This window comes from Euprymna scolopes, chromosome 9, assembly GCF_053919585.1.
Source record: "Euprymna scolopes isolate OS-2025 chromosome 9, ASM5391958v1, whole genome shotgun sequence".
Taxonomy (NCBI): Eukaryota; Metazoa; Mollusca; class Cephalopoda; order Sepiida; family Sepiolidae; genus Euprymna; species Euprymna scolopes.
The window spans coordinates 12,792-38,748 of NC_136490.1; the positions used below are offsets into that span (position 1 = coordinate 12,792).

General features: G+C 40.4%; 1 protein-coding gene across 5 annotated transcripts; it reads left to right on the top strand.

Moving 5' to 3' along the window:
- The first annotated feature begins 215 nt into the window (after window positions 1-215).
- LOC145284409 (uncharacterized) lies at window positions 216-24,398 on the top strand. 5 transcript variants are annotated; one of them, XM_080133167.1, is made up of 3 exons: window positions 219-322; window positions 3,163-3,334; window positions 12,838-14,155. In XM_080133167.1, exon 3 carries the CDS (start codon window positions 12,978-12,980, stop codon window positions 14,058-14,060), a length of 1,083 nt encoding a protein of 360 aa, XP_079989293.1. In that variant the 5' UTR covers window positions 219-322; window positions 3,163-3,334; window positions 12,838-12,977; the 3' UTR covers window positions 14,061-14,155. The 5 variants fall into 5 exon arrangements, 3 of the variants coding, with proteins under 3 accessions (XP_079989292.1, XP_079989293.1, XP_079989294.1); XM_080133168.1 differs by lacking the exon at window positions 3,163-3,334 and adding an exon at window positions 9,730-9,815 and having other exon boundaries at window positions 224-322; window positions 12,838-14,199; XR_013868819.1 differs by lacking the exons at window positions 3,163-3,334; window positions 12,838-14,155 and adding exons at window positions 9,730-9,815; window positions 21,777-24,398 and having other exon boundaries at window positions 233-322.
- Window positions 24,399-25,957: the final 1,559 nt, after the last annotated feature.

The following is a 25,957-nucleotide window of genomic DNA, read 5'->3' on the forward strand; positions in this document are numbered from 1 at the left end:
CCTAAACTACTACTACTACTACTACTACTACTACTACTATTACTACTACCACCACCATAATTATTTATGACTCTCCGATTTACATTTTATCAACTATATACAAAATTACGTACTCTCTATTTAAATTAAATTAATTAAAATTTGGAGCTAAATTATTATTGTTTTACCTGAAATGATCAAAAAGATTAATTTTCTGCGAACCTGATTTTCAGGTCGCCATTTTGAATTTCAACTTATATATGAAAAAACCTAATTTTAGCGTCTAAATCTTATCATCTTTCTTTCAAGCAAATTGAGTTATTCGAAAGCAGATTCACAAAAAGTGAGTTTAACTTAATTTAATTTTGATTTTTTCTTAAACACGCCAGATTTTACAGTACTTTTGGTTTTTAAGTAAAACAAACACTTAAACTAAAGTTAAAACACAAACAAACCTATCCAGGTCGGTAGAAGAGTAATTTATCATGCTGTTGATAACATTTATTTGTTGTATATTTGTGTTTGTTTTCCACCCTTTTTTTTTTTTAATTTGACTATCGTTTAAAATGACCCCAAAATAAACAAAAAACAGTTATATTTTTAATCACTGAATTCCCATCTTTTCTCGCTCAAACCAAAACATGTTAGTCGAAGATAATTGTATTTTTTTTTTTTTTATTATTCAATTTTCACCCCAAACAAGGCACAGTGCCACTTTGAAGTAGGAGGCTACTATCGAGGACATAAGTTGCAGGGTATTATAAAGGGAGATGAGTAACAAGATTTCTGTTCACATTTCACCGGAGCTTCTGCGTGTCAGTACAGTTAGGAAAGCAGAATTCCGGAAGGGTGTTCCAAAGTCTAGCAGTTCTGGAGAAAAATACTTTTGGAGTAGAAGGCTTTTTTACACATAGGGATCTCTACTGTGAACAGGTGTGATTTAGTTGCTTGTCAGGTTTATTCACGTCGAAGGGGGTACAAGTGAAGTGCTTGTAGTTCGTCAGAGCATTCACCATTAAAGTACTTGTAGAACAGGCAGAGGGATGCAACATATCGATGGGACAGAGGCTGAACCTTACATGACAGCTCAGGACCTATCAGGTTGGCGACTCTCTTTTATACCCTATCCAGAAGTGAGAGACAAGTAGCAGATGCACCAACCCAAATATGACAACAGTACTCTATACATGGGCGAATGGTGGCTTTATAGAGGTACAGGATATTTTCAGGCATAAGTAGCCTTCTAGCACGGTAGAGAGAGCCTACCTTTTTCGCAGCAGCCTTGGCAATGCTCTCAATGTATCTATTCCAGTTAAGTTTGTTTAAACAAAAGATGTTCAAGTAATAATGAGTTCCAAATAAGTGAATAAATGGTGAAATGTGTTAAAAATGACTCTTAAAACTATGTCATTCATATTAATTTTTGGCAATTGTAGGAATAGCTACCAGCAAAAATATGATGAAACAAAATATAGTCAATAAATTACTGTTACCAACAGCAATGAAAAAACAAAAATCTGTAGTGTATTGATAATATGAAATCTCCAAGAATAACATTACCGTATATGCCGTTATATAAATGTCTCATCCTCCGTTATATGTTCACCCCGATATCTACATCCCACTACACAACACGTGTATGAATTTCTGAAATACTTGACATTGAAATGTAGAGGCATTTTCACTTAGGATTTCAAGCAAGGCTCTACAATAAAAAAACAGATCTTAATTTTCGTACAATGTTTGATGTATACTGTTGTCAACAAGTGCCATATTGTGAAATGTGTGGGGCCACAATCTGTTAAAATTAAGAAATGTTTGCAATCATAATGTGTTACATATATGCCTATCCGACACTAGTTGTCTGCCACCTCAAGCTTCCCTTTTTGCCATTGGAATAGTGCTGAGTCAATTCGCATGAGCATATGGATGTCTTGATGTGCCTTGGTACTTGCAGAATGCACTTTCCGAACAAAATACGTGGTCCAACGAATTTTGGGATGTTCACATTGCTGATTTATTACATGGATCTGATTAGGTGTTAAATGATTTGTTAAGGCTGCACATACCATCAGGTCCCTATCTTATATTAATCCATTTCATTGGCATTCAGTCCAACTTATCAGTCAAATTCTGTGCCAATGCAACTAGAGTAATGTCAACCTGCAAACTGTATACGTGAACTAGACACTTTCTTATCGCCAGTCTCCTTCATATCAACATATCACTTGTGGCTTTAGTCCTTACTCATGGCTTTCCAGTTAAGGTTTTGATCAACCAGTGGTAAACACAATGAGTCAGTGTGGAGATGTACAATCTTGGCCTGCCATTACAGTGCAAAATTAAGGCCTTTTAGCATGTGATCAAGTTCCACTAAATTTATATGCTGAGCATAATTTTTTGGACAAAGCCAGCATGCATCTTCCGCAATAGCACCCAATCATTCCAACATTACACTTGTAGCCAATGAATTTGCATCAACGCATGCATTTAGTTTGTGTCTGGATACATGCTGCTCGACCTGGGAAGAGTCGTTCCTACATACTCTAGTTAACATTTCAGCCATCATTTGCTGGAGAGAATAATTATCCACTTTGTGATCTCATCCTTTTGTTACCACACTTACTTGTTTTTTAATACTTCTGTTGCTGACCTGAGCCATCCACAGATTGGTTAATGTCCTACTAATTTACCACAAATAGAAAATGTTATGTGTTTCATCAACACACTAGGTAACTTTGAAATCAGGCTCCCTCACTTCCATCATGAAGTATTACACATCTCTCAGACCTCCAGGTCTTACATGGGCATTCCATTCTTTAAGCGTGTATTATCCTTGATTATTAAACCGAAATATTCCTGTTTCATTTGAAGCACATCTGCAGACATAATGCCCTATTTAGTGTAAATGTCATTAATGTAAGCTGAAGTATCTTTCAGTGTGGTCTCATCCTGCATAAATACAGTTTTAATAATAGCTGTCATTATTAAGGGTGCTACATTTAGGCCCAAACCTAAGTGTGTCAAACAATATCGTTTTCTCTTGCTTATCACTGTGTGAAATGCCACCGTGACTCATTGACATTAAATGGGCTGGTAAACAGCAAAACAAAATAAACCAAATACAATACGCAGAAGTCCAGCTAGAATTCGTCACTGACAACTTTTTCTCTCAACTTCCAGCACGTCTCTCCCAACTGCCTCTGCCAACAGACATTTAATCAGAAAACTGACCCCATTCCATTTGCATACATGTGCAGTGGAGGATGAGATCTCGTGAGATTCCACAAGATTACACCTTATAAATCCATGGCTGCCATCTTTAATTTCTCTTTCTCTCAGATCCCATCTGAAGGTAAGTTGTATGTCCATACGACACACACACACAGGGATGCTTTCCTCTTTGATTATTACATTCAAATCTACACTCCCCCCCTGCTCTCCAGACAACACATTTGGCATGGTGGATGCGGTCATTTGTTGCGGGCACTACTACGAAGAGGGATTGGTTGGACTACTTCATCTTTATTGGAGCTCTCAGAAGATGTGTCGGAACCATTAGCATCAGCATTAGGGCGTACAGTCATACCATCAGGCTGGGCTTCATCTTCGTCAGAGCTATCAGAAGGGGTGCTGGAACTATCGGCATCAGTGTTGGGGTTCACAGTTGTACCATCGTGGGGAATTGAATGGATCCACAGGTCATCGTTGGATGATTCACCATCACTGCTACTCGGCAACTGGTTTGTATTCAGGGCAGGCCGGATATCCTTCACATGGCATGGAGTACCATTGACTAGCATGGCTTGCTCACTGATGATGCCAGTGATTCACCCTCTTTGAAAGCTGCGGGTGCATCGATTATTGGGAGGCTTCACCCAAACAGTGTCCCCTAACTCATACGGCCCCCGGGTTTCCTGCCAATTAGGCAGACAGGCGTCAATGTCCTTGATGTGCATTCGATAGCAGTGGATTGCATTGGTGGATGCGCTTGGAGCAGTCATGCCATCCTTTGGAGTTGCATTATATCTATAGACCGCCTCTATTATCGTGCATTGTTTTCTTGCTGCGATCCTCTTCACGCTTCAATGGCACTGCTCTGCTATGCCGTTGCCACTTGGTACATATGCACATCTGTGTCTGAGCTAGATCCCCCACTCATTTACGAAACGTCTGAATTCCCCACTGCAGAAGGCCGTGTCATTGTCTGTGAGGATCTCTTCAGGCGGCTCTCTTTCATAAAATATGGACTCCAATTCACGGATTACACTGGAGGAATCCTGTCTTATTAACGGGCGCCAGATTGCAAACCTTGTTGGTCCACAATCGATCAGGGTGAGGAAGTGCTGGCTGCCATAGTGGGTTATGTCCATACCCAGTCGGCTTCAAGTCGTGCTTACTCCCAGCTGACCTTTCCGCCATCTGACCGGGGCGGGGTCAATTGACTGACATGTTTGGCATTCCCTGACTACTGCTTTCACAGCACTTTTGGGCACCAACGGATTGGACACCTGCACAAAATAACATGTCCGGGGTGTCCACTGAGGTGGTGTATCTTCCTGATTTCATCCGCCACCTCAATAGAGGCGGTACATAATGGTACTGGCTCGGCTTTCTTCTTCATGGTGTCATACGATTTCTGTGGCACCCTAGTGAGCCTATCAGCAAGGTTGCAATATGAAGTGACCATTACCGCATCCACAGACAGGTTGTACTCTGTTACCAGCTTTTTTACAGTCTCCAACCTCCGTCTGATCAGCATCTCGCTGGCTGACTTAGTGCGCACCCTAGTCTGGCCTGTCAGTGTGTCTGATATCCAGTGGTACACGCATAGTGAATCTGTGTGTATGCGTAATTTTCTGACTTTCCACTGGAGTGGCAGGTTGATACCTTTTATCACCGCATCGAGCTCTGCCAGGTTGATATGAGCAGCGTCACTCGCCCGTCGCAACCAGCAAGTATCCTCAATCACAGCACCATTCTTCTCCAACAGCACATCGATTGCCAGAGAGCCTGAATTCACTCACACATTCAGTTTGTCTCCCTGCATGCACCAGTCTCCTTTGGCGGGGTCATCCTGCTTTACCCTTCCGATGGTCTCATTCACTATGCAAACCAACAGATCGTCGGCTGTTTCATCATCCCAGGCTTTGGTGACTGCGCTTGCGCTCCTTTTTATGATGCCTGTTGCCATGCGAGTCCATCCACACACTGATTGGTGCCCCACAAGTTTTCCACACAAGGAGAATACTGCTCGCCTCATGAAGAGATCGGGCACTTCAGGAACTGCAGTTCCGTGCCACTATTTCAAAGTTCCTTGCTCCTGTCGAACGTTCAGACCCAAGACACAAACGCCATTCACCAAACGTTCTGGATCCTTGCACGTCAAACCAAACTCAGCCAGTTTGGTCCTCACACGTGATGATAACACCATGTCTTCATTCACATATATATCATCAAGGTATGCCGATGTCCCATCTTTTATTGTCTCTTCCTGTGACAACACAGTGTTAATAATGGTCTTCATTATTTGGGGTGCCACGTTCAGCCCACAGCCGAGTCTGGTAAGGCAGTACCTCCTGCCAGCAAACACTATTGTCTGAAAAGGCCACATTGTTTCACTGATTCGAACCTGCAGGTATGCTTTTCTTAGATCCAGCAGGGACACATTGGAACCGTGCTGGCGCCACTCTCGTAACTTTCTGGCACAAACGTCAGCGTCTGCCGTGAATGCATCAACATGCGCGTTCAGTTTGCGATAGTCCATCACTGGCCTCACCTTTGCTTTGTTGTGCTGAGCAACTGCCATCAGGCCTTTGGGAGGTCCAAGTTTCTCATAGGGGTAGGGAATCAACCAGCTATCCTTGATCCAATCATGAAGTTCCTCTTCATATGCAGGCCTCATTTAGTCGGGTACATGGTACTCTGTTACATCATTTCACACTTTGCCTGGTTTCTGGTTTTCTGACCACTTCCATGTGACTGTCCAAGTCTTCTGCTGCTGGTCAAACTCGACACTAAAGTCTGGCTGATCAATCTTCAAAGCAGCACACACTGGAACTTTCTTCTGAAATTGTATTGCCCCCGTCTGCGTTATGTGAGCACCACCTAGGGCTCTGATGGCATCATAGCCTAGGAGCAGGTCAATGCTGAGCGGTTTCTTGAGTACTATCAGCACTTTGATGTTAGCTGAATTTCCAGTTTTAGTACGAATGTTCACAGTGCCCACCCCACAACATGTCTGTGTCGCTCCACTGAAGGTGATTAATCTAGTAGTCTTCTTCTTCAAAGTGCGGCAGTGTGAGAGCACTCAAAGTCGAAGAGTGCTGAGCACAATGTCTCATTGATGGAGACCTGAATGGTTGGAAGTGCCTCGTCTAATTTCTGTTTGGGGAAGAGGTCGACGCTGGCGCCTTGTCCCCGACCCCGTTTTCCGAACAATTCCGGGCCATATGACCAGTCTTATGACATTGGTAGCAGAGAATAGCTGTCAGTTGCCACCGGCAGTTCCTCACAATGTGGTGCTGGTCATTGCACCTATAACACATGACTTCATCATGCAGGACGGTTCCCTAGGACGGTCTATCCTCATTTAATGCACACTGTGCAGCAGCAACTACTGGTTCTCCCATCTCATAAGTATTCTTCATCACGGTCCTGACCCGGTCTACCAGGTCGTTAAGGGACAATGAAGTTATGCTTGAGCTAGCCCGCAGGAGTTGCTTTGCTCCAGTTGGGAGCCCTGCAAAAAATTTGCATGCCAAGGCCCACTCAGGCTGCCCACCAAACAGCACTGTCAATTTCATCAGCTCGGCCAAATAAACATTGACAGTTTCACCGGGGTCGATAGCGAACGCCTTGTATAATGTCGCCTTGATCCTTTCATAATCCTGTTTTTCCTCAGGACTAAGCTGTTGATATACTGCAAAACCCTTGCCAGACAGACGTAGAGGAACCACATGTTCAATATCCTTCACACTAGACAACAGGCAATGTAGTTCCACCTTCTCCACCCACTCAAGTACCGGGGTCGAGCCATCGAATTCCGGTATTAATTTAAGGTTGAATTTGTCCCCCATCATGCCGAAATAGCTCGATGTTAAATGGGCTGGTAAACAGCAAAACAAAATGAACCAAATACAATACGCAAAAGTCCAGCTAGAATTCGTCACTGACAACTTTCTCTCTCAGCTTCCAGCACGTCTCTCCCATCTGCCTCTGCCAACAGACATTTTATCAGAAAACTGACCCCATTCCATTTGCATACATGTGCAGTGGGAGATGAGATCTCGTGAGATTCCACAAGACTACACCTTATAAATCCATGGCTGCCATCTTTAATTTCTCTTTTTCTGAGATTTCATCGAAGGTAAGTTGTATGACCGCACGACACACACACACACACACACACACACACACACACACACACACACACACACACACAGGGACGCTTTCCTCTTTGATTATTACATTCAACTCTACACTCATGGACCAATATCTGCAGGTAAGCTCTCTTCAAATCCAGCAGTGCTACATTACTTTCTTTCTGACACCACTCCCGTAGTTTAGCAGTGCACACATCTGTGTTTCTGGTGAAAGCTTCAACATGTTGATTCAATTTCTCAGTATTCTATTACAGGTTGAATTTTGTTTTTAGTAGGTTGCTCTATAGCCATGAGCAGAATTAATCCTTTGGGTGGTCCTAGATGTTCCTGTGGTTATGGTATTAGCCAACCATTATTAATCCACATCTTAAGCTTTTCGTCATATGCAGCCTGATTCTTGGTAAAAATTGCACATTCTGGAATAGTATTGCACAGCTGATCTGGCACCTTGTTTCTGGTCCACTTTCACCTCACAGACTAGGCCATTTGTCATCAAACGGAGCATAGAAGTCCTTTTTCTCCATAGAAATAGATGCACAGACTTCTTTCCCTCTACCAAGCCTTACACTTCCAGCCGCTGTGATTATGATGTCTCCCAATGCTTGTATTGTATCAATTACAATTAATAGGTTGTAGCCAAAAGGTTTTTCTTGCATCACCAGAACATCGACTTCAGCTTAATCACCTTTCTTAGTACAGACAGTGACAGTTCCTACACCACAAAATGCTTGGGATGAACCATTCATGGTTATAACACTCACTTGTTGTTACCTTCACATTTGGCAGTGATTTGCACTAACTATAGAGACAACATCGTGTGTCTACAAGAACCGAACACTGCACATCACTTATTCCGATGCCAACAACAGGCAATTGTGTTTATTGTTTAACAAGGGGCAAAGGTGGCGACAATACCTTGTCCTCAACTTTGTTTCTTGAACAGTTGCTAGATATGTGATCACTTCATTGCAGTGATAACATCGTACTATTCGTAGATGAACACTTCTCATATCACTTTGACTCCAACACTCCTTAGGAAAATGATTAGACCCGCCTCCCCCTCATTTATAGCACACCGGGCTCTTGCACTTATCGCTAGCTGGGAGAGAATCCACATTGTCTCTGTCAGGCACTACACAACAGGTGCTGGTGGCTGCCAATGGTTTGAGTTCCTTTTTGAGTTCAGGCCAACAACTCATCTGTTGGTAATTCATCTACTGACATCCTCAGGTAGGCCTACTAAAAAGGCATAGCTTAATATTTTGTTATTAACACACCAAATAGTACAGATTACTTTCGTAAATCGGCTAAGCGCATGTCAACCATTTCCTTGGGTGAAGTCGCCAGCTAGTGAACTGTTGCCATGCAACAAACGGATCCGTACCAAATGCTGTATGCAGGCTCTGCAGCTCTGCTTAATTTCATCCCAGTCCGATTCATCCTCGAGTTGTTGGTATACTGCATGGGGCCCTTTGGTTAACCTCAATGGGATGACTGTTGCTGGTTCTTTTATTTTGCACTGTTTACAGATATGCTCAACCTTCTCAACCCATTAACAGTGGACGGTCCAGCGATAGATCCATCAAACACTGGAATTAAGCAAATGTAAGATCTGCCAATTTTTTTAAGTCTCTGCTTACAAAGCCAAAATAGTTTATGGTTAAACTGACAATTTCTCGGTTAAGTCGACACACTGCTGTCAAAACTTCCAACTCCACAACTTGACGCTCGGTTGTCAAAACTTCTGATTCCAAAACTCAACACTCTTTCAAGTTGTTTTGCACACGCCTTCTTCCAACTCGTTTTCCTGTTCGCTTCATGTCTGTTTTTATTCACCTTTCTAATTTGCTTAGAAACAACATTGCTCATGTTACCGTCAACAATAAAATCAACTGGGTGTTGCCATATTAGCCTTTCTTTTTTATTCTTGTTACACAACCGACCCTTTGAAGCATGCACACATGCTAGCAGAGTAAGTTACAATTTTCTCTACAATAGTATGACATGCATATAGAAATTTAGATGATCTGTGAAGATTACCTCTTAATGAGAAATTTGAAATTTTGACCTTTAAACTTTGAAACCTATTAAACTTTTAAAGTGAAATAGCAAACAATATGCATGCAAAATAAAATTTACTTAAGGTAAAAATACATAAGAAAAGTAAAATAATTAAATAAAAAACTAAACTAACCCAACACATAAAATAGAAAAAATATGGTAAAATAAGTTCCCCTATTTATTTGACATATTCAACAAAGAGTGTGTCACCCCTACATTGTAAAAGTCACCCAAGTCAATGAAAACAAAACATTTTTGAAGGAGACAATAATTGTAGTTTGATATGCATTGATTTGCATTTCAGTGAGGCTTTGCCATCGAAAAGACATTGTAAAAAGACTAAAGTCGACGGAGCAGGGAGAGTCGTATTCTTGGAACCAAACTGAACAGGTCAGTATGTAGAAGGTCATACTAACGTTGACAGCAATCCTTTTTTTAATTACAATAATAATAGAAAGTTGTATGAAAAGGGAAATATGGACATAATTTGTAATCTGCTATTACTGGATTAAAAAGAAACTGTGATTTTGCTAAGAAGACGGAGAATTCACATTGCTGACTACATTAAGTGTTTTAAGGAAAATGTATTTTTCATTGTTTTCACTGAACATGTTTCAGAAGCAAGATAAGTCTATAATTTGTAAATTTGCCTGGTTTTATTAATTTGGATTGGTATTTACATTCATGACAATAAACTAGATTACCATAACACTTGTTTTTTTCCATACATGTAAGCCATCTGCGGCCATTATTCTTGGTATCAACCGATGTAAAAGGAATGTGCTGTCTTTTTAATTTCTACTTTTAGGCAGCAACAAATGCTGTATAGATTTAACCTACATGAAATATCTATAGTGTTTCAATGATTTTAGTTTGAAGTTGATGGTGCCCAACTTTTTTGGTGTTGTAAGGATTTGGGACTATAATACAACTGAATATTTTGAGATCCATTGTTTCCATCCTACATGAAACATGTAATATGTCTGACATGTTGCAATAGTCCAGAAACGAATGCGCACGTTATTCAACATTCAGTTAATGGTCCCCCACCCAACTAGACAGTCGTCGTAGCTCAGCATAAGACTTGTCCACCGTCTCATCAGGACAAAGTTGTTGAGTGAAAAACTGGTCATTTACATTAAACGCATAAGTAGGATCTGGTATGACTGAGAGACGGACCCAAAGTTCTTGGCTGGCAAAACTGGGAAAAAGATGGCACTCTTAGATGGAAATGAGGAAGTCCAATTCTGGAAAAGATGAATTGACCTATCAATGCATATTTTCTTTCTGTAGCAACTCATGGGTCACTTCCCTTAGTGTAGATGTTTCAGGTGGCAGTTGCATTTATCAAGCGCTTAGCAACTGCAGTAACAAAGAGCTGGAATGACAGAATTAAAAACGCATCTCTCTGTCACATATTGGCAGAAACTTTGAGTCAAATATGAGAAGTGGATCCCTTTGGAAGAGACTGGAGCATGGACGGTGAAGAAATTACAGTTTGAGTGGATGCAAGTTGCAAAGCCACAAGAGTGGCATTGAAAATGAATGGAATGGTCATTGAGGATGCATGTTGGCTATGCCCAACTAATAATTCTCAGCACATCAATCTAGCCGAACTTGATGCGGCTCTCAAAGGAGTCAATTTGGCCCTTCAGTGGCAAGCGGCAGTATCACACTTGGTTACTGATTTGCCTGAGTGCACCGGTAGATTTTTGACACTTTAACTAGAAAAGCATGTGTGAACACAAGAACAGCTGGTGAGATTCTTATCAGGAAATGGTTAGGAACCCTGCGATCGCTGGCAAAAGAATATGGATTAACCATCAATGTAAAACTCATAGTCCTGTCAGAACCATGCAGATAGTCTCACCAGAGTAATGTGGAGATGGATGGATCTATTCAAGAAAGGAAGGGAGCCAGTATTCAGGAGTTGCGCAACAGTAGGACAACTGGATGAAAACCAGGTGGCTGACATACATCATCAAAGTTGACATCCAGGTGTGAAACAAACTTTATATTTTGGCAGGTCGGTTGGCTTGTAAGTGTCCAAAGAGACTGCTCAATCCATTGTGAAAGCCTGCAAAACCTGTTGATCAATAGATCCAGCACCTGTTCATTAGAAAAAAGGAAAACTCAACATGAAGAACAACTGGAACAGATTAATGATAGACATAACTCACTACAATGGTGAGAATTTTTTTACTATCATTGACTGTAGCCACTCTAGATTTGCAATATAATAGCCATTGCATCAGACAAATGTGACTATTGTTATCCGACAGTTGGAGAATATTTTTGTTGAGCGAGACTCACTGATGGAAATATTGACCGACAACACCACTGCTTTCACCAGTAAAGAGTTTTGAGAATTTACAAAATATTGGGGCATACATCTGTGGTTTTAATGTGCTTACTCACAAGGGAAACATTATTGTAGAATGAAGTCATAGGATCATTAAGACCATCACAGCCAGAAAAAAATTGTTCAATATTGGAGGCGGTCTACTACCACAATGTCACACCAAAGGATGATGTTTCACCTTCCACTACACCAGCTGCTGTGCTACACAGAAATGATATTGAAGTTAACCCATTGCCCAAACCAGAAATGACTGGAGGGAAATATGGAAAAGATGTTGTTTGGGTTAAAAATCTGCATAACAGGTGCACAACAAAATATAACATTAGTCATATATTGAAGCAATCAGCTCAGTCAGAGAAAGTTGATGAGTAGCCTTCACATGTTAAAGACCTTTAAGAAGTAATATGGACGCAACTATCAAGTGACAAAAGTGATTCTGAGGATAGTGAGTGGCTAATCTATTTGAATTCAGATCTGCTTGACAGTGATTCCAATGCTAGTAATCTCCCAACTGATAAGGTGTCTATTGAAAGCCGACCCGCAGATGAGAGTACACATCAGAGTGAGGCCTCTGTCTTTCCCCTTGTAAGAAGTACCTGACAAAGACGGATACTACCTCCCCGTCCTGTTTGTGATCATGAGATCAGGGGAAAGTGTAGGGAAAATTGTAGCTTACCTGATTAGAGTGTCCATTTGTTGGACAAAAGAAAGAAAAAAGCTAAAATGGCAACATCACTTTTGTATTTGACGTCATGTAAATCACACAAACTCTATGCAAATTAGTTGATGCAAGATGCATAATAGAAGTTGTAAAAGAAGCGGCTGGCAAGTTGAAAGACAATGTATTATATGAACGGACGTGTGTATTATCAAGATTATTGAAGCTGAATCAAAAGATTGTAGGCAGACAGAATGCAACTTTAAAACTCCACTAGAGGATAGTGCATTACATCATCATAATCTAACCATTAGCACATCTTAAATTAATCTAACAGATAGTTGAATTATTATGTCATACTCATCTCACCATAATGTCATTGTATATTTCAGACCTCCATCATTTTGGATTAATAAAGTTGTTGTCCGAAAATAGCATTGACCTGCTTATTTATGATGGAGGTACAGTAACGCCTATAACGGACGGATTCCACCAACTGGGAGACCACTAGACCAACATCATCGCCAGCAGGATGCCAGTGGTTAAATGCCTGATTCCCGACTGCGACTTCGAGACAGCTGATCTTGACGCAGCAATTGTGGCAGCACTCCTGACAACTCATGCGCTAGTACACACCACAACTCCCACAAGTACTGCAAGCTACAACAAGGTAGAAAACGTCAAACGACCTACCATCTCATCAGCTGGTACAAGTGAGGACTGGTCATACTTCCTATCACGATGGAATGATTATGTCGAAGCCACCAAAATCAAGGACAAAGAACTGGTAATCCAACTGTTAGAGTGCTGTGATGAAACTTTGCGCAGAGAACTTACAAGATCAACTGGCGGCTCCCTGACAGGAAAATCTCAAGAAGATGTCCTAACAGCCATGAGAGCCCTGGCAGTGCGTGAGGAAAACACAATGGTGGCTCAGGTTATGCTGAACAATATGACACAAGATCGCGAAGAAACTGTGCGCTCATTTGGTGCTCGTCTCCGTGGACAAGCAGGAGTATGCAAATTCCTAATACCGTACCCCAGCTGCAGCCATGAAGTCAACTACACAGATGCAATCCTGCGTGATGTGCTTATTCATGGACTCAATGACCCTGACATTCAGCTAGACCTCCTTGGGGTCAGAAGTCAGAGCATGACCCTTGAAGACACTTTTCAGTTCGTTGAAGCCAAGGAATCTGGAAAACGCTCTGCATCCAAACTACTTGATTCCCAAGGGGCTGAAGCAGCTAGCAGCACATATCGTCGCAACAGAAATGCTGCACGTGTTGTAACCAAGAAAACAGTACAACAAGAAACGGCATGCACTTATTGTGGAAAGATAGGTCACGGTGCCAGAGCAACCTTCCAACTTCGCAAGAAAGAGTGTCCCGCATACGGTCAGACCTGCAACAACTGCGGAAGAATGAACCACTTTCAGGCTGTGTGCAGAGGCCAACAGAAAGTGACGGACACTAAGACTCATACTCATACTCATCTCACCATAATGTCATTGTATATTTCAGACCTCCATCATTTTGGATTAATAAAGTTGTTGTCCAAAAATAGCATTGACCTGCTTATTTATCCACTGAAATCAATTTTTAAACTAGATTGATTATGGACAAATCAGATCCAGATTCTAATTGTAATTTGACATGTTTATTTAGGATTTTTGTGTGGAGAAATGCGTGACTTACCTGGATAGACCACGTGCGGGTCGGTCACCAAAAATAAATAAAAAGAAAGAAAAGAAACGGTCAAGACTCTTATTTATAGAGTAGTGATCACATGAGTTAGAAGAATATGCAAATAGAGGTGAACGATTTTGCGATATAAAAAGCCTGTGTTGTTAAGAGGAGGGGCAGACTGTTGGCACAAGTCAGTGCTGTCAGACGTGCTTTAGAGTTTTGTTATTATATGCTGTGTTCGATTGTTGGGAGAGAGAAAAGAGAAGAGGAGGAACCAAGAAGACATTCTGCAGATACTTGACTTTGTGTTGGTTTTAAGCTATTTCGGCGCTTGGTGTGCGGTTACTAACAATGGACAGATTCGACATTCGCTTAATACCCGAGTTCGACGGATCTACCACTGGACCGGCTGTCGTTGAATGGATTGAAAAGGCAGAGAAAATCTGTAAACTGTGCAAAATTAAAGAACCAGCCACAGTTATCCCTTTGAGGCTAACCGGAGGGGCCTATGCAGTCTACCAACAACTCGGGGATGAACCAGACTGGGATGAAATCAAGCAGAGCCTGTATACAGCGTTTGGTACAGATCCATTTGTTGCGTGGCAACAGTTCACGAGCCGGACACTTCAACCCAAGGAAACAGTCGACGTGTACCTAGCCGACCTGCGAAAATTATCTGTACCATTTGGTGGGGTCAACGATAAAATATTAAGCTGTGCTTTTTTGGTAGGCCTACCCGAGGAGGTCAGTAAACTGTTGCGGGCATCATCAAGAATTGATGAATTGTCAACTGATGAGTTATTGGCCCGAGCTCGAAACATCTGTAAGGAACAGGAACCAATTGCAGCAGCAGCTCGTTTTCGACATGGAGGCAATGTGGACTCTCTTCCAGATAGTAATAAGCATGCCACCCCAGTGTGCTATAAATGTGGGGAGGCCAATCATTTTGCTAAAGAGTGCCGGAGTGATAGGAGAGGTGTATATCCACAATCAAAGAGACCAGTGCAATGCTATCGCTGCAATAAGTTTGGGCACATATCTCGCAACTGTTCGGGAAACGAAGTTGGGGGCAAGGTACTATCGCTACCCTTGCCCCCTGCCAACCAATAAACACAGGATTGCCTGTCATTAGCGTTAAACTTGATGATGTGCAGTGTTCAGCACTTATAGACACGGGGTGTTCCCGGTCTATAGTTAGTGCCCATTGCTGTCCGGTGTGGCGGAGGAACCCAGTCGGCGTTATGACCATCAATGGCTTATCACGGGTATGTTGTGGTGAAGGGACAGTCACAATCTGCACTGAGAAGGGTGACACAGCTAAAGTTGACGTTTTGGTGATGCAGGAGAAACCCCTTGGCTACGACATGTTGCTTGGAATTGATGCAATACAAGCACTAGGAGGCGTTACAATCACAGCAGCTAGAGGTATCAGGCTTGGAGAAGGGAAAGACGTCTGTGCAGCCATGTCGATTGAAGAAAAGGACTTCTGTGCTACATTTGATGACAACGAAAGGGTGTGGACTGCAAAGTGGAAATGGGCCATGGGCCAGGAACCAGATCGGCTGTGCAACACGATTCCAGAGTATGCAGTTTCTACCAAGAATAGGGCCGCATATGAAGAAGAACTTCAGATGTGGATTGACAACGGTTGGTTAATACCATACCCACAGGAACGTCTGGGACCACCCAAGGGATTAATTCCGCTCATGGCTGTTGAACAACCTACCAAAGAAAAAATTCGTCGCGTAATGGATTACCGAGAGTTGAATCGGCATGTTGATGCGTTTACCGGAAACACAGATGTGTGCGCTGCTAAACTGAGAGAGTGGCGTCAAAAAGGGAGCAATGTAGCACTTCTGGATCTAAAGAGGGCCTACCTGCAGATACGTGTCCATGAGTCATTATGGCCGTTTCAGACAGTACTACTCAAGGGAAAACTATATTGTTTGACACGTTTGGGTTTTGGCCTAAACGTAGCACCCTTGATTATGACAACCATTATTAAAACTGTTTTGATGCAGGATGAGACCACAGCAAAAGCTGCTTCAGCCTACATAGATGACATCTATGTTAATGAGGACATAATGTCTGCGGATGCAGTTCGAATAAAACTGAAAGCGTTTGGGTTAATAAGCAAAGACCCTAAGCGCCTAAAGGATGGAGTGCCCGTGCTAGGCCTTGAGGTCTGGGAGGAGGGCAATACGTTGCGATGGAAACGAGGGAACCCACTTCCAAAGTTACCCAATGTATTAACAAGACGTACTGTGTTTTCTATCTGTGGTAAATTGGTAGGACATCTACCTGTCTGTGGATGGCTCCGATCGGCAACAGGAGTGGTGAAAAGATGAGTGACTACAGTAACAAAAGGATGGGACGATGTTGCGGATGATGATTCTCTCCAACAAATCATGGCTGAAATGTTGTCCAGAGTGCATAGGAATGACCCTGCCCGGGGTGAGTGGCAAGTGTCTGGAAACGAACTAAATGCATGGGTTGACGCAAGTTCGTTGGCTACAGGTGTCGTGTTGGAGCAACTAGGTGTTGTTGTGGAAGATGCATGCTGGCTTCGTCCGAAAAATGATGCCCAACATATAAATTTGGCAGAACTTGATGCCACGTTAAAAGGTCTTAATCTCGCATTGCAATGGCAGACTAATGTTGTGCATCTCCACACTGACTCATTGTGTGTTTACCATTGGTTAACCGACACCTTGACTGGAAAGGCTCGAGTTAAGACTAGAGCTGCAAGTGAAATGCTAGTACGAAGGAGACTAGCAATAATTAAGCGTCTAGTTGACGAATACAGCTTGCAGGTAGACATTACGTTAGTCTCGTCGATGCAGAATTTGGCTGATAGCTTGACTCAAGTACCAAAGAGGTGGATCGATGCAATGAGGCAGGGATCCGATCTTCAACAACAAACATGCGCGACTGTAACGGATCAATTAACACCTGACCAGATCCGTATGATACACCAGCAGATTGGACATCCTGGAATTCAGAGGACTGCATATTTTGTCCAAAGAGTATGCCCTGCAACTACAAAAGCATCAGTGAAAGCAGCCATACGTTCGTGTGAAGAGTGTCAGAGAATTGATCCGGCCCCATCCCAATGGCAAAAAGGGAAGCTCGAGGTGGAGGGCAACTGGCAGCGAGTAGGGATGGACATAACACATTATGGGGACAAACATTTTTTGACCATGACGGATTGTGGCCCGACGCGTTTCACAATATGGCGCCTGTTGACACGACAGGATGCAGCCAGCATTATACAACAGTTGAGAGCCGTCTTTTTTGAACGTGGTGCCCCGATTGAAATTCTGACTGATAATGCCGCCACATTTCGATGTCAAGAATTTCAGAAATTCGTGCACGAATGGGGGATTAAAATGCATTATCGGTGTGCATATTATCCCGAGGATAATGGTATAGCAGAACGGTGTCACCGCACCATCAAAAGAATTGCAGCCAGGATGCAGTGCTCTATTCCAGAAGCTGTGTACTGGTATAATATAACACCCAAGGACAATGCAACACCAGCAACTGCACCAGCCAATGGGATTTACCAATATGAACAGCGTGTGAAAGGAGTTGATGCCATACCATCAGTGGTGAGTGTTGTCAATACACCATATCAGGTGGGAGACCTTGTTTGGATAAAACCCCCGAATGCTGGGTGCACTACAAAATTTTTCCGGGGAAAAATAGACGAAATCATAAGTCCTCAGACCATGTTGATTGGTGGCATACCACGTCACGTAAAAGATATCCGCCCTTGTTATACCTCTTCTGATTCTGAGGACGATGAGGAGGATCACACACCGTTCAGAGATGATCCTGATCACTTACTGCCCCTTCAGGTGAGCATAGAAACACCACCAACAGAACCAGACGAGGGAATGATGGGACATACTGATGACAATAGTGAGGAGAGCGATGGACACAAGGAAGTAATGCCTCATCGAAATACTCGACAGAGACGAATACTGCACACCCCCCGTGATTGCGAAACCCCACGAGAAGGGATGATGGAGCATACCGAGGAGATGACGCCTCCGATTCTTCGGAGAAGTACCCGACAAAGACGGATACTGCCCCCCTGCCCTGATTGTGAGACACCGCCTATGGAACCACGAGACGGGATAATGGAACAGACTGGTAGTAATGATGGTGGTAATGAAGAAAACAGCAATGAGGAAGTGCTGCCCCCAATTCTTCGAAGGAGTACCCGCCAACGACGATTGCCCGCATGTCCTGTTTGTGATCATGAGATCAGGGGGGAGTGTGGAGAAATGCGTGACTTACCTGGATAGACCATGTGCGGGTCGGTCACCAAAAATAAATAAAAAGAAAGAAAAGAAACGGTCAAGACTCTTATTTATAGAGTAGTGATCATGTGAGTTAGAAGAATATGCAAATAGAGGTGAACGATTTTGCGATATAAAAAGCCTGTGTTGTTAAGAGGAGGGGCAGACTGTTGGCAGAAGTCAGTGCTGTCAGACGTGCTTTAGAGTTTTGTTATTATATGCTGTGTTCGATTGTTAGGAGAGAGAAAAGAGAAGAGGAGGAACCAAGAAGACATTCTGCAGATACTTGACTTTGTGTTGGTGTTATTTTGTACGCATGAACTTTCTCATAAATGTGTGATCCTATTTGTATGTTCTCATTGATTTAACCTGATTTTTATTTCCTTTATTCATTCTGCCATGAAAGTATTATATTCAACTTTATTACAAAGTAGACAGGTGTTAAAATAGCATTACAAACTGTAACCCAATGTAGGGCTCCACAACGAAAAAAGGGGTTAGGATATAGTTTTCATTGAGTTTTCATTGAGGTGACTTCATAGGGAAGCTAAAAAAATCTTTCTTTTTGGTTTTACTTGTTTTTCCAGGAGTGTTGGAATGTTTTTTTTTTTTTTTTTTGTATATTTTCCTTCTGTAAGCAATGCACCACTCGTCAATATTCTTAATTTTGTTTGATAATTCTAAGTATTTGGCAGTATTCAGTTAAGTTTTATAATGTTAAATCTGATTCTACTTTTAACTTGCTTAGAATTACTTATCTAATTTTAGCATCTTTCGTGGATACCAGTGTTTGCACAAATATTAAGAATATAAAACATCATGCACTAAGTTCAGAAAATTGGAAATCGTCATGGTGTTTATTGATGATTGATGCAAATGTAAAAAATCCTTCATTTTTTTCTAATTAAATTCAAACTTTTCACTTTTTGTGGAACAGGAAATTTTTAGGACTAAATAGCTCTGTTAGAAGTTTAACAGCTTCAGCCAAAAGTCAAGTCGTTTATTTTTTTTGAATAATATATAGTCCACAAACTTGTTCTGCTCAATAGTCCCTGATTTTCAGAGTAGTAGGCAATTGTTTTTAGAATTTGCCCATTTTCACAGTCTATTTTATATAGACTTTTATAGCGTTTGAAATGGAAGAGATTTTATCCTATTCTGGGAAATAGGTGAAATGTTAATTGCATTCTAAATGGTACTTTTAGCAAAAACCTCTACGTTTACAGCACTTGACCCTACTCACTATTATTGAAAATAATAATGATGATGATAATAATAATAATTCTTTAAACGCTTGTTGCCTTTGTTCTTTTGCAGTTGTAGCAGAAGTTTATCTTGGTAGTCTTTTTTTTTTGCTGTTTTGCTTTTGGAATTTTCATTGTTTTTTTTAGTTATTTTTCTTAGTTTCTATGTCATTTCTCCATTTGAAATGTTTGTAATTTTTTCGTGTTTAACTGCTGATCCATTTGTTAACCAATTCGAGTATAGTATATTTGAAGTTTCCTAAGTTAAAAATTGCCATTATAAGTGCACATTTATACATTTCAATCATACACTGTTAATGTAAGATGGCAATCAAAGTTAGGGTTTATACCAAGAAAGAAAAATCACTTTGTAGTACATTTTTCACATATGAGTTTTTATGGTAAGACTTTTAGTCAGCTGTAAAATAAAGGTTTATAATTTCGACAACAGTACTTTTTTTTCTTCTGAGAGAGAAAACTATAATGTATTCCTTTCTTGCTAAAAGTTAACATAGTGAAGCAATAAAATTAAATTACTGACTTCTTTAATAGAAAAGGAAGGGGATTAAAAAAGAATCTAACTTACACAAATTTATTAAATTTCTTTAATGATGCCTATTTTGCTTTGTAATTTAGGGGATTATTTATAAATTTCGACATTGCTTTTTCATGTTTGTTGTTTTTAAGTTCTTGGGTATAAAATTCTTGAAAACTTTGTTATCCTATTGTGGCATGCTTTTTACAATTCTTGAAAGAATGTACCTTAATAATCCTTCATTGCCAGTTTTATTGGTGACTAAGGTTGGAGTTTTGTCGATTTCTTAGTCACAAGTTTTCTTGGTGAGAAAGGTTCAAGTTCTTTAAATTTTCCTCACCACCAGTATTTTGATCCTATAAAAGCTTGAAAGAAAAATACACTCGGTATTTAGTGAAAACAAAATATATTGAACATGAAAGTAAATACAACAAAGTGTAGTTGAATGTCAGTCCAACAACCAAGTGTGCATGAAATGTGCATAATTTGTGTGCTAACACCAAGAGACATATTCTCCTGGAGTTTATAGTAAGTAAAAGAGTTTATCATAGGGGTGGACACATCACAACACCTACCAAAATAAATACTGTTATTGGAGGTGAGGGAAAAATAAGTATACCCAGTTGAAAGCTTATAAACTAAGCCAAAAACTAATTTGAGAGATAAACTTGTAATCTAAATTAATCTGAGGATTAACTTCTTGTAAATTTAAAATTAAAAACTTATTTTGAATGTGTTTTTACTACAAGTTTTTTTTATGTATTACCTTCTCCAAATAAACACGGGGAGGGGTATTGTTCCTAAGCTGGGAAATCCCTTTCAATTTCAGCTGTTTTCTCTTTGGATACTTATATTCTTGTGTAGCTATCTATTCAACATCAATGAGTTTCCCTGGAATCTTAATTACAACAAAGCTTCAAAATATTCATGTACTAACCATTCATTCTGAGTTAGATGTTACTCTATATTGTGACAATAAATGGCTTAAAACAAATCAGACAAAACGTGGGTAGTAACCTAGAATATGAATATATGGGAAGTACAGAAGTAATGTATTGTGAGAGACTTATTCTGTATTGGTTAATACGGCTGTTTTTGTCTCTGTCTGTATCTCTTTCTCACTATCACTATTTATAGTGTGGCCAAGAGTCAATATAATGACAATGATGTAGATCACTGTAACACTATCCATAGTTGGTCTTTCAATCCCTTTAGACCATCCACATCTTGTATTAATTCATGTTAGTAATCCTGAAAAATGAATACATCATTTCTTTACTTTACTAACAAAGATGGGATAATTTATTTTTATTTTATCAACCACATAACGACATGCTTTGTCAAAATTGTCTCTTATGAAAAATTACCTGGGACTAAACCAATCTATCTTTGATGTGGGTGTGTGAAATGATTCCAAAACAGAATAACATTTGTTTTAGTAAATAAGAAAAATACCTTATAAATGAATGGCTTTGTAATATTTTTAAGGAAATCTAATAATTATAAATCTTCTATTTGAATTTAAGTTAATGAATATTATCTTTTTCTTATTCACAGATATAAATTACTGAATAAAAGATTAAAATTGGACCAGCAAATCATGAAGGCATCGTAAACTCCTTTATATGATTGGTGTTATTCAGTATTGCCAATATTGATATCAGATTGGTAAGGACGCATGGATGTATATACAGAAGAAAAACGATTTTCCTGTGAAATGTGCAAATCTTCATTTTCTAAGAAATCAGCTTTAAAACAGCACATGCCTACACACACTAGAGAGAAACGATTTTCCTGTGAAATCTGTGCATCTTCATTTTCACGACAATCAACTTTAAAAAGACACATGCATATACACAGTGGGAAGAAACTATTTTTGTGTAACCTTTGTGGATCTTCATTTTCCCATGAATCCTCTTGGAATGTACATATACATACACACACTGGGGTAAAACGATTCTCATGTGAAGTATGCCGATTTTCATGTTTTGAGAAACCAACTCTGAAAAAACATATGCATACACACGTTAGCAAGAAACAATTCTCCTGTGATATATCTAAATCTTCATTTTCTCACAACTCATCCAGTGTTCACACTGGCACAAAACGATTTCCTTGTGAAGTATGTAAATCTTCATTTTCAGTGAAATCAACTTTGAAAGACCATATGCGTCTACACACTGGGGAGAAACCTTTTTCCTGTGAAATATGTAACTCTTCATTTGCTCATAGATCATCATGGAATGTACACATGCGTATACACACTGGAGTAAAATCTTTTTTATGTGAAATATGTGGATCTTCATTCTCTGAAAAATCAACATTGAAACGCCATATTGACATACACACTGGTGTAAAGCGATTTTCTTGTAAAATCTGTGGATCTTCATTCATAGAGAAATCAACTTTGAAAGTCCACATGCGTATACATACTGGAGAGAGACCATTTTCTTGTGAAATATGTGGATTTTCATTTTCTCACAAATTCTCTTTGAAAAGTCATAAGCGTATACACAGTGGGGAGAAGCCATATTCATGTGAAGAGTGTGGATCTTCGTTTTCACAGAAATCATATTTAAAAGAGCACATTCGTATACATACCGGAGAGAAGCCATTCTTTTGTGAAGTATGTAGATCTTCATTTTCTCAGAAATCACATTTGAAAGCACATCTTCAGAGACATACGGGAGAAAAACCATTTTCCTGTGGGGTTTGTGCTTCATCATTTTCCCGGCAATCAATTTTGAAAAATCATATGCGTGTACACACTCATGAAAAAAAATTTACTTGTAAAGTCTGCAGTTCTTCATTTTCTCACCAATCAACCTTGAAAATACACATGAGAAAACACAGTATAGATAATCCACTTTTTCTTAAATCTTCGTTTCTTGATAAAAACAATACGCACAATCACATACAGACAAATGACTTATTTACAGATGAATAGAGACAAGAGGGAAAACCATTGTGTAGATAATAAATCTTTAGATCTTCAACTTATTTAAGTAGTTTACTAGACTTTGGGATTTAAATTTCTACATGTAGATACAGTCAGAAAAGTAAGAAACAGGAAAAGAATTCTAAAGTCTGTCAGTTTGAGAAAAGAAACCATTAGAGTAGAAGGCTTTCTGGCATCTAGACATCTCTACAGTGAAGAGGTAAGATTTTGCTGCTTGTCAGGTAAGTCAGAGGTATCTATGTTCAGGAGACAAAAATTTTGCAAGTTTTTAGAACATATACTATTAAAGTATTTGTACAATACGTGCAGTTGTGCATTATTGTGGCGATGTAGTAGAGATTGAAGCTTCTTGGACTTGTAAAGCAAATAGAAGGATGCAACATTGGGCTAGGGTTTGGAGTTTGTTTGATAGTAATGGTCCTAATAGGTTTGAAACTGTCTTGCATTCTAAGAGGGAGTGGCTAGGGTTAGAGGCATCAGACCAGATATAACAACTATACTTCATGCATGGGCGAATGGTGGCATCACAAATATACACAATACTGTCAAGTGTGAGTAGTTTTCTGGCACAGTAGAGAAAGCCCACCTTCTTTGCAGCAGCCTTCTATATGTTGTCAGTGTCTTTGTTCCAATTCAATTGCATGTGAATGTTAAACTGAGAAGTTTGCATGATGATCTCTCAGAGCCAAACCAACAAAGATCCAAAGGGTGTTCCCTGATATAAGAGTTCGAATCCAGGTGTATCCTAAATTACAGAACACCCAGACAGAGTTCAACAGCTATCTAGTCACCCAAATAGCTCACACATTCAGTAGTTTGGCTGTGATCGATTCGTGCAATGACAGGGTTGGTTAGTCGCTTCTGGGTCTTTCACTCTCTTCATGAGGAGTCCATAAGATTACTCCTGGACTTGATTTTGGTGGTCCTGTAATTTAAAGTAGACTATCTCTAAAAGTCACACAAAAAACATGATGATGAAATCCTCTGGTCAGGTTCTATACAAGGATTATCAGGGCTCTATATTGCGAGTGTAACAGTCATATTTGTGAGTGATTTTTCAAAGTGGCGACTAGAAATAATGAAATGCTTATCTTTTGGCGATTGTATTTCCTTCACTAACAATCTCCCAAAGTAAACTACTGAGCGAAAAATATATTTTCAATTTTTTTAATTAACTGAACAAAGTTAAATTATTTAATAAAGTTTAATAGAACAATGTACTCTTTTTTTCAACAAAGACTGTTTATAAAAACATCTGAAGAAAACAGAATGTTTATACCTTCAAGTGTAACGAAGCTGGGCGACACTGGATAACCCTGCTTCCTAGGTTGAGGGTGAGTGGGATGCAGCTGGGCGAGAGGTCTCAGTCCCATCTCGTGAGAAACCAACGATTTGTCATCGGTTGACAAGTAAACTATTAGAGTTCAAAAGGGCCAGACTAAAGATAAGCCAGATGTCGGGTTGGCGAGGAAAACGCAAGGAGGTCTGGGGAGGGTCGACGAGTAAAGTCGACGGTCCGAGTGTAATGATAACATGATTCACTTAAACCAACAAGGGAGGTGATAATAGAGAAAGAACAAAACCGAAAACAATTGAATTAGTCATTCTAATTTTAAGGGAACCAATTGGTTAATTGCCTAGAGAGATAACTAATTCTCGGAATTGAATCGAGAGGGGGTCGGTTGGGAAGGAAAGAGAGAGAGAGAGAAAGAATTATGATTACCCGTCGAATAGAGAGATTGGGTCGACTACAGAAGGAAGGGGAGGATGACGTTTTAATAAAACTACTGCGGAGATAGCCAGCAAGAGAGAATCGGACAGTCTGTCGAACAGAGCAGTTGGGAGCCACACATGCCGCCAGCCTCTTCTAATTGAGACGAAGAGAACTCACAAAACCGCCGACTTAGAGTTTTTGTTAAATACACTGTAGGGGTTGCATTCCAAGCCTGACGAACGTATAAGGGACGAGCCGAGCCTTAATGTATACCAAATTACTAAATGAACAGCCTAAACCATCCTCATCGTTGTTGATTGTTTCCATTTATACTTGTGAAGACTGCCTTCGATTTCAGCATAACCAAACTTGACTTTCCAGCCATCGCAGACAGAGGGAGAGACGGCCACTGACGAGAAGATGATCACGACAGAAATTACCAAGAATTCCCGATTGGGCGTTACAACACTAGACGGCCAGATACCAACGTCCAATTTGGAGAGACTCAGCAGAGAGAGAGGGAGAGGGACGGATGCTTGTGCGGGGTCCGAGGCTCGAAGGAGCGAAAATATAGCCAACCGTCCTTAGGGTTAGTGCGCGTCGTTTCCCACCGTGCGCGCGCGACCCCTGCAAGGGAGAAAGGGTTATATTAATGGTGCCGTGAAGCCAGAATGCCACACTGGTTGTCACGAAAAACAGCATCCAGATCTATCCAATAAATGATCATCGAGACGGAGGGAAGATCAGAAGAGATGAGAGAAAAAGAAAAGTAAACTAAACAGAACTTTTAGGGCTTAGCTAAGACCGTGCAGTCAAAAGCCAGCCTGTCAATTGCAGAAGTACAGAAAAAGAGAAACAGAAGGACGAGAACAGCAAAAAGAGGTAGGAAAAAGATTTTCCTTTGGTTCCTTGTTGCTTCGCTCGTTTTTTTTTTTTATAGGTGCTTGTTGTCGGTGAGTTTTTTTTTTCTTTTTTTAACTGGTTGTGGTTCTAAGTGGGGATATTACTTGCGATAGGTTGTGGGGAAGAAGAAGGGAATTGGAGACCTTAAGAAGAGTGAACGAA

Bases quoted from the DNA above. Each gene is read 5' to 3' on its own strand.
- LOC145284409 (XM_080133166.1), top strand. From the start codon at position 12,978: ATGCCAGTGGTTAAATGCCTGATTCCCGACTGCGACTTCGAGACAGCT.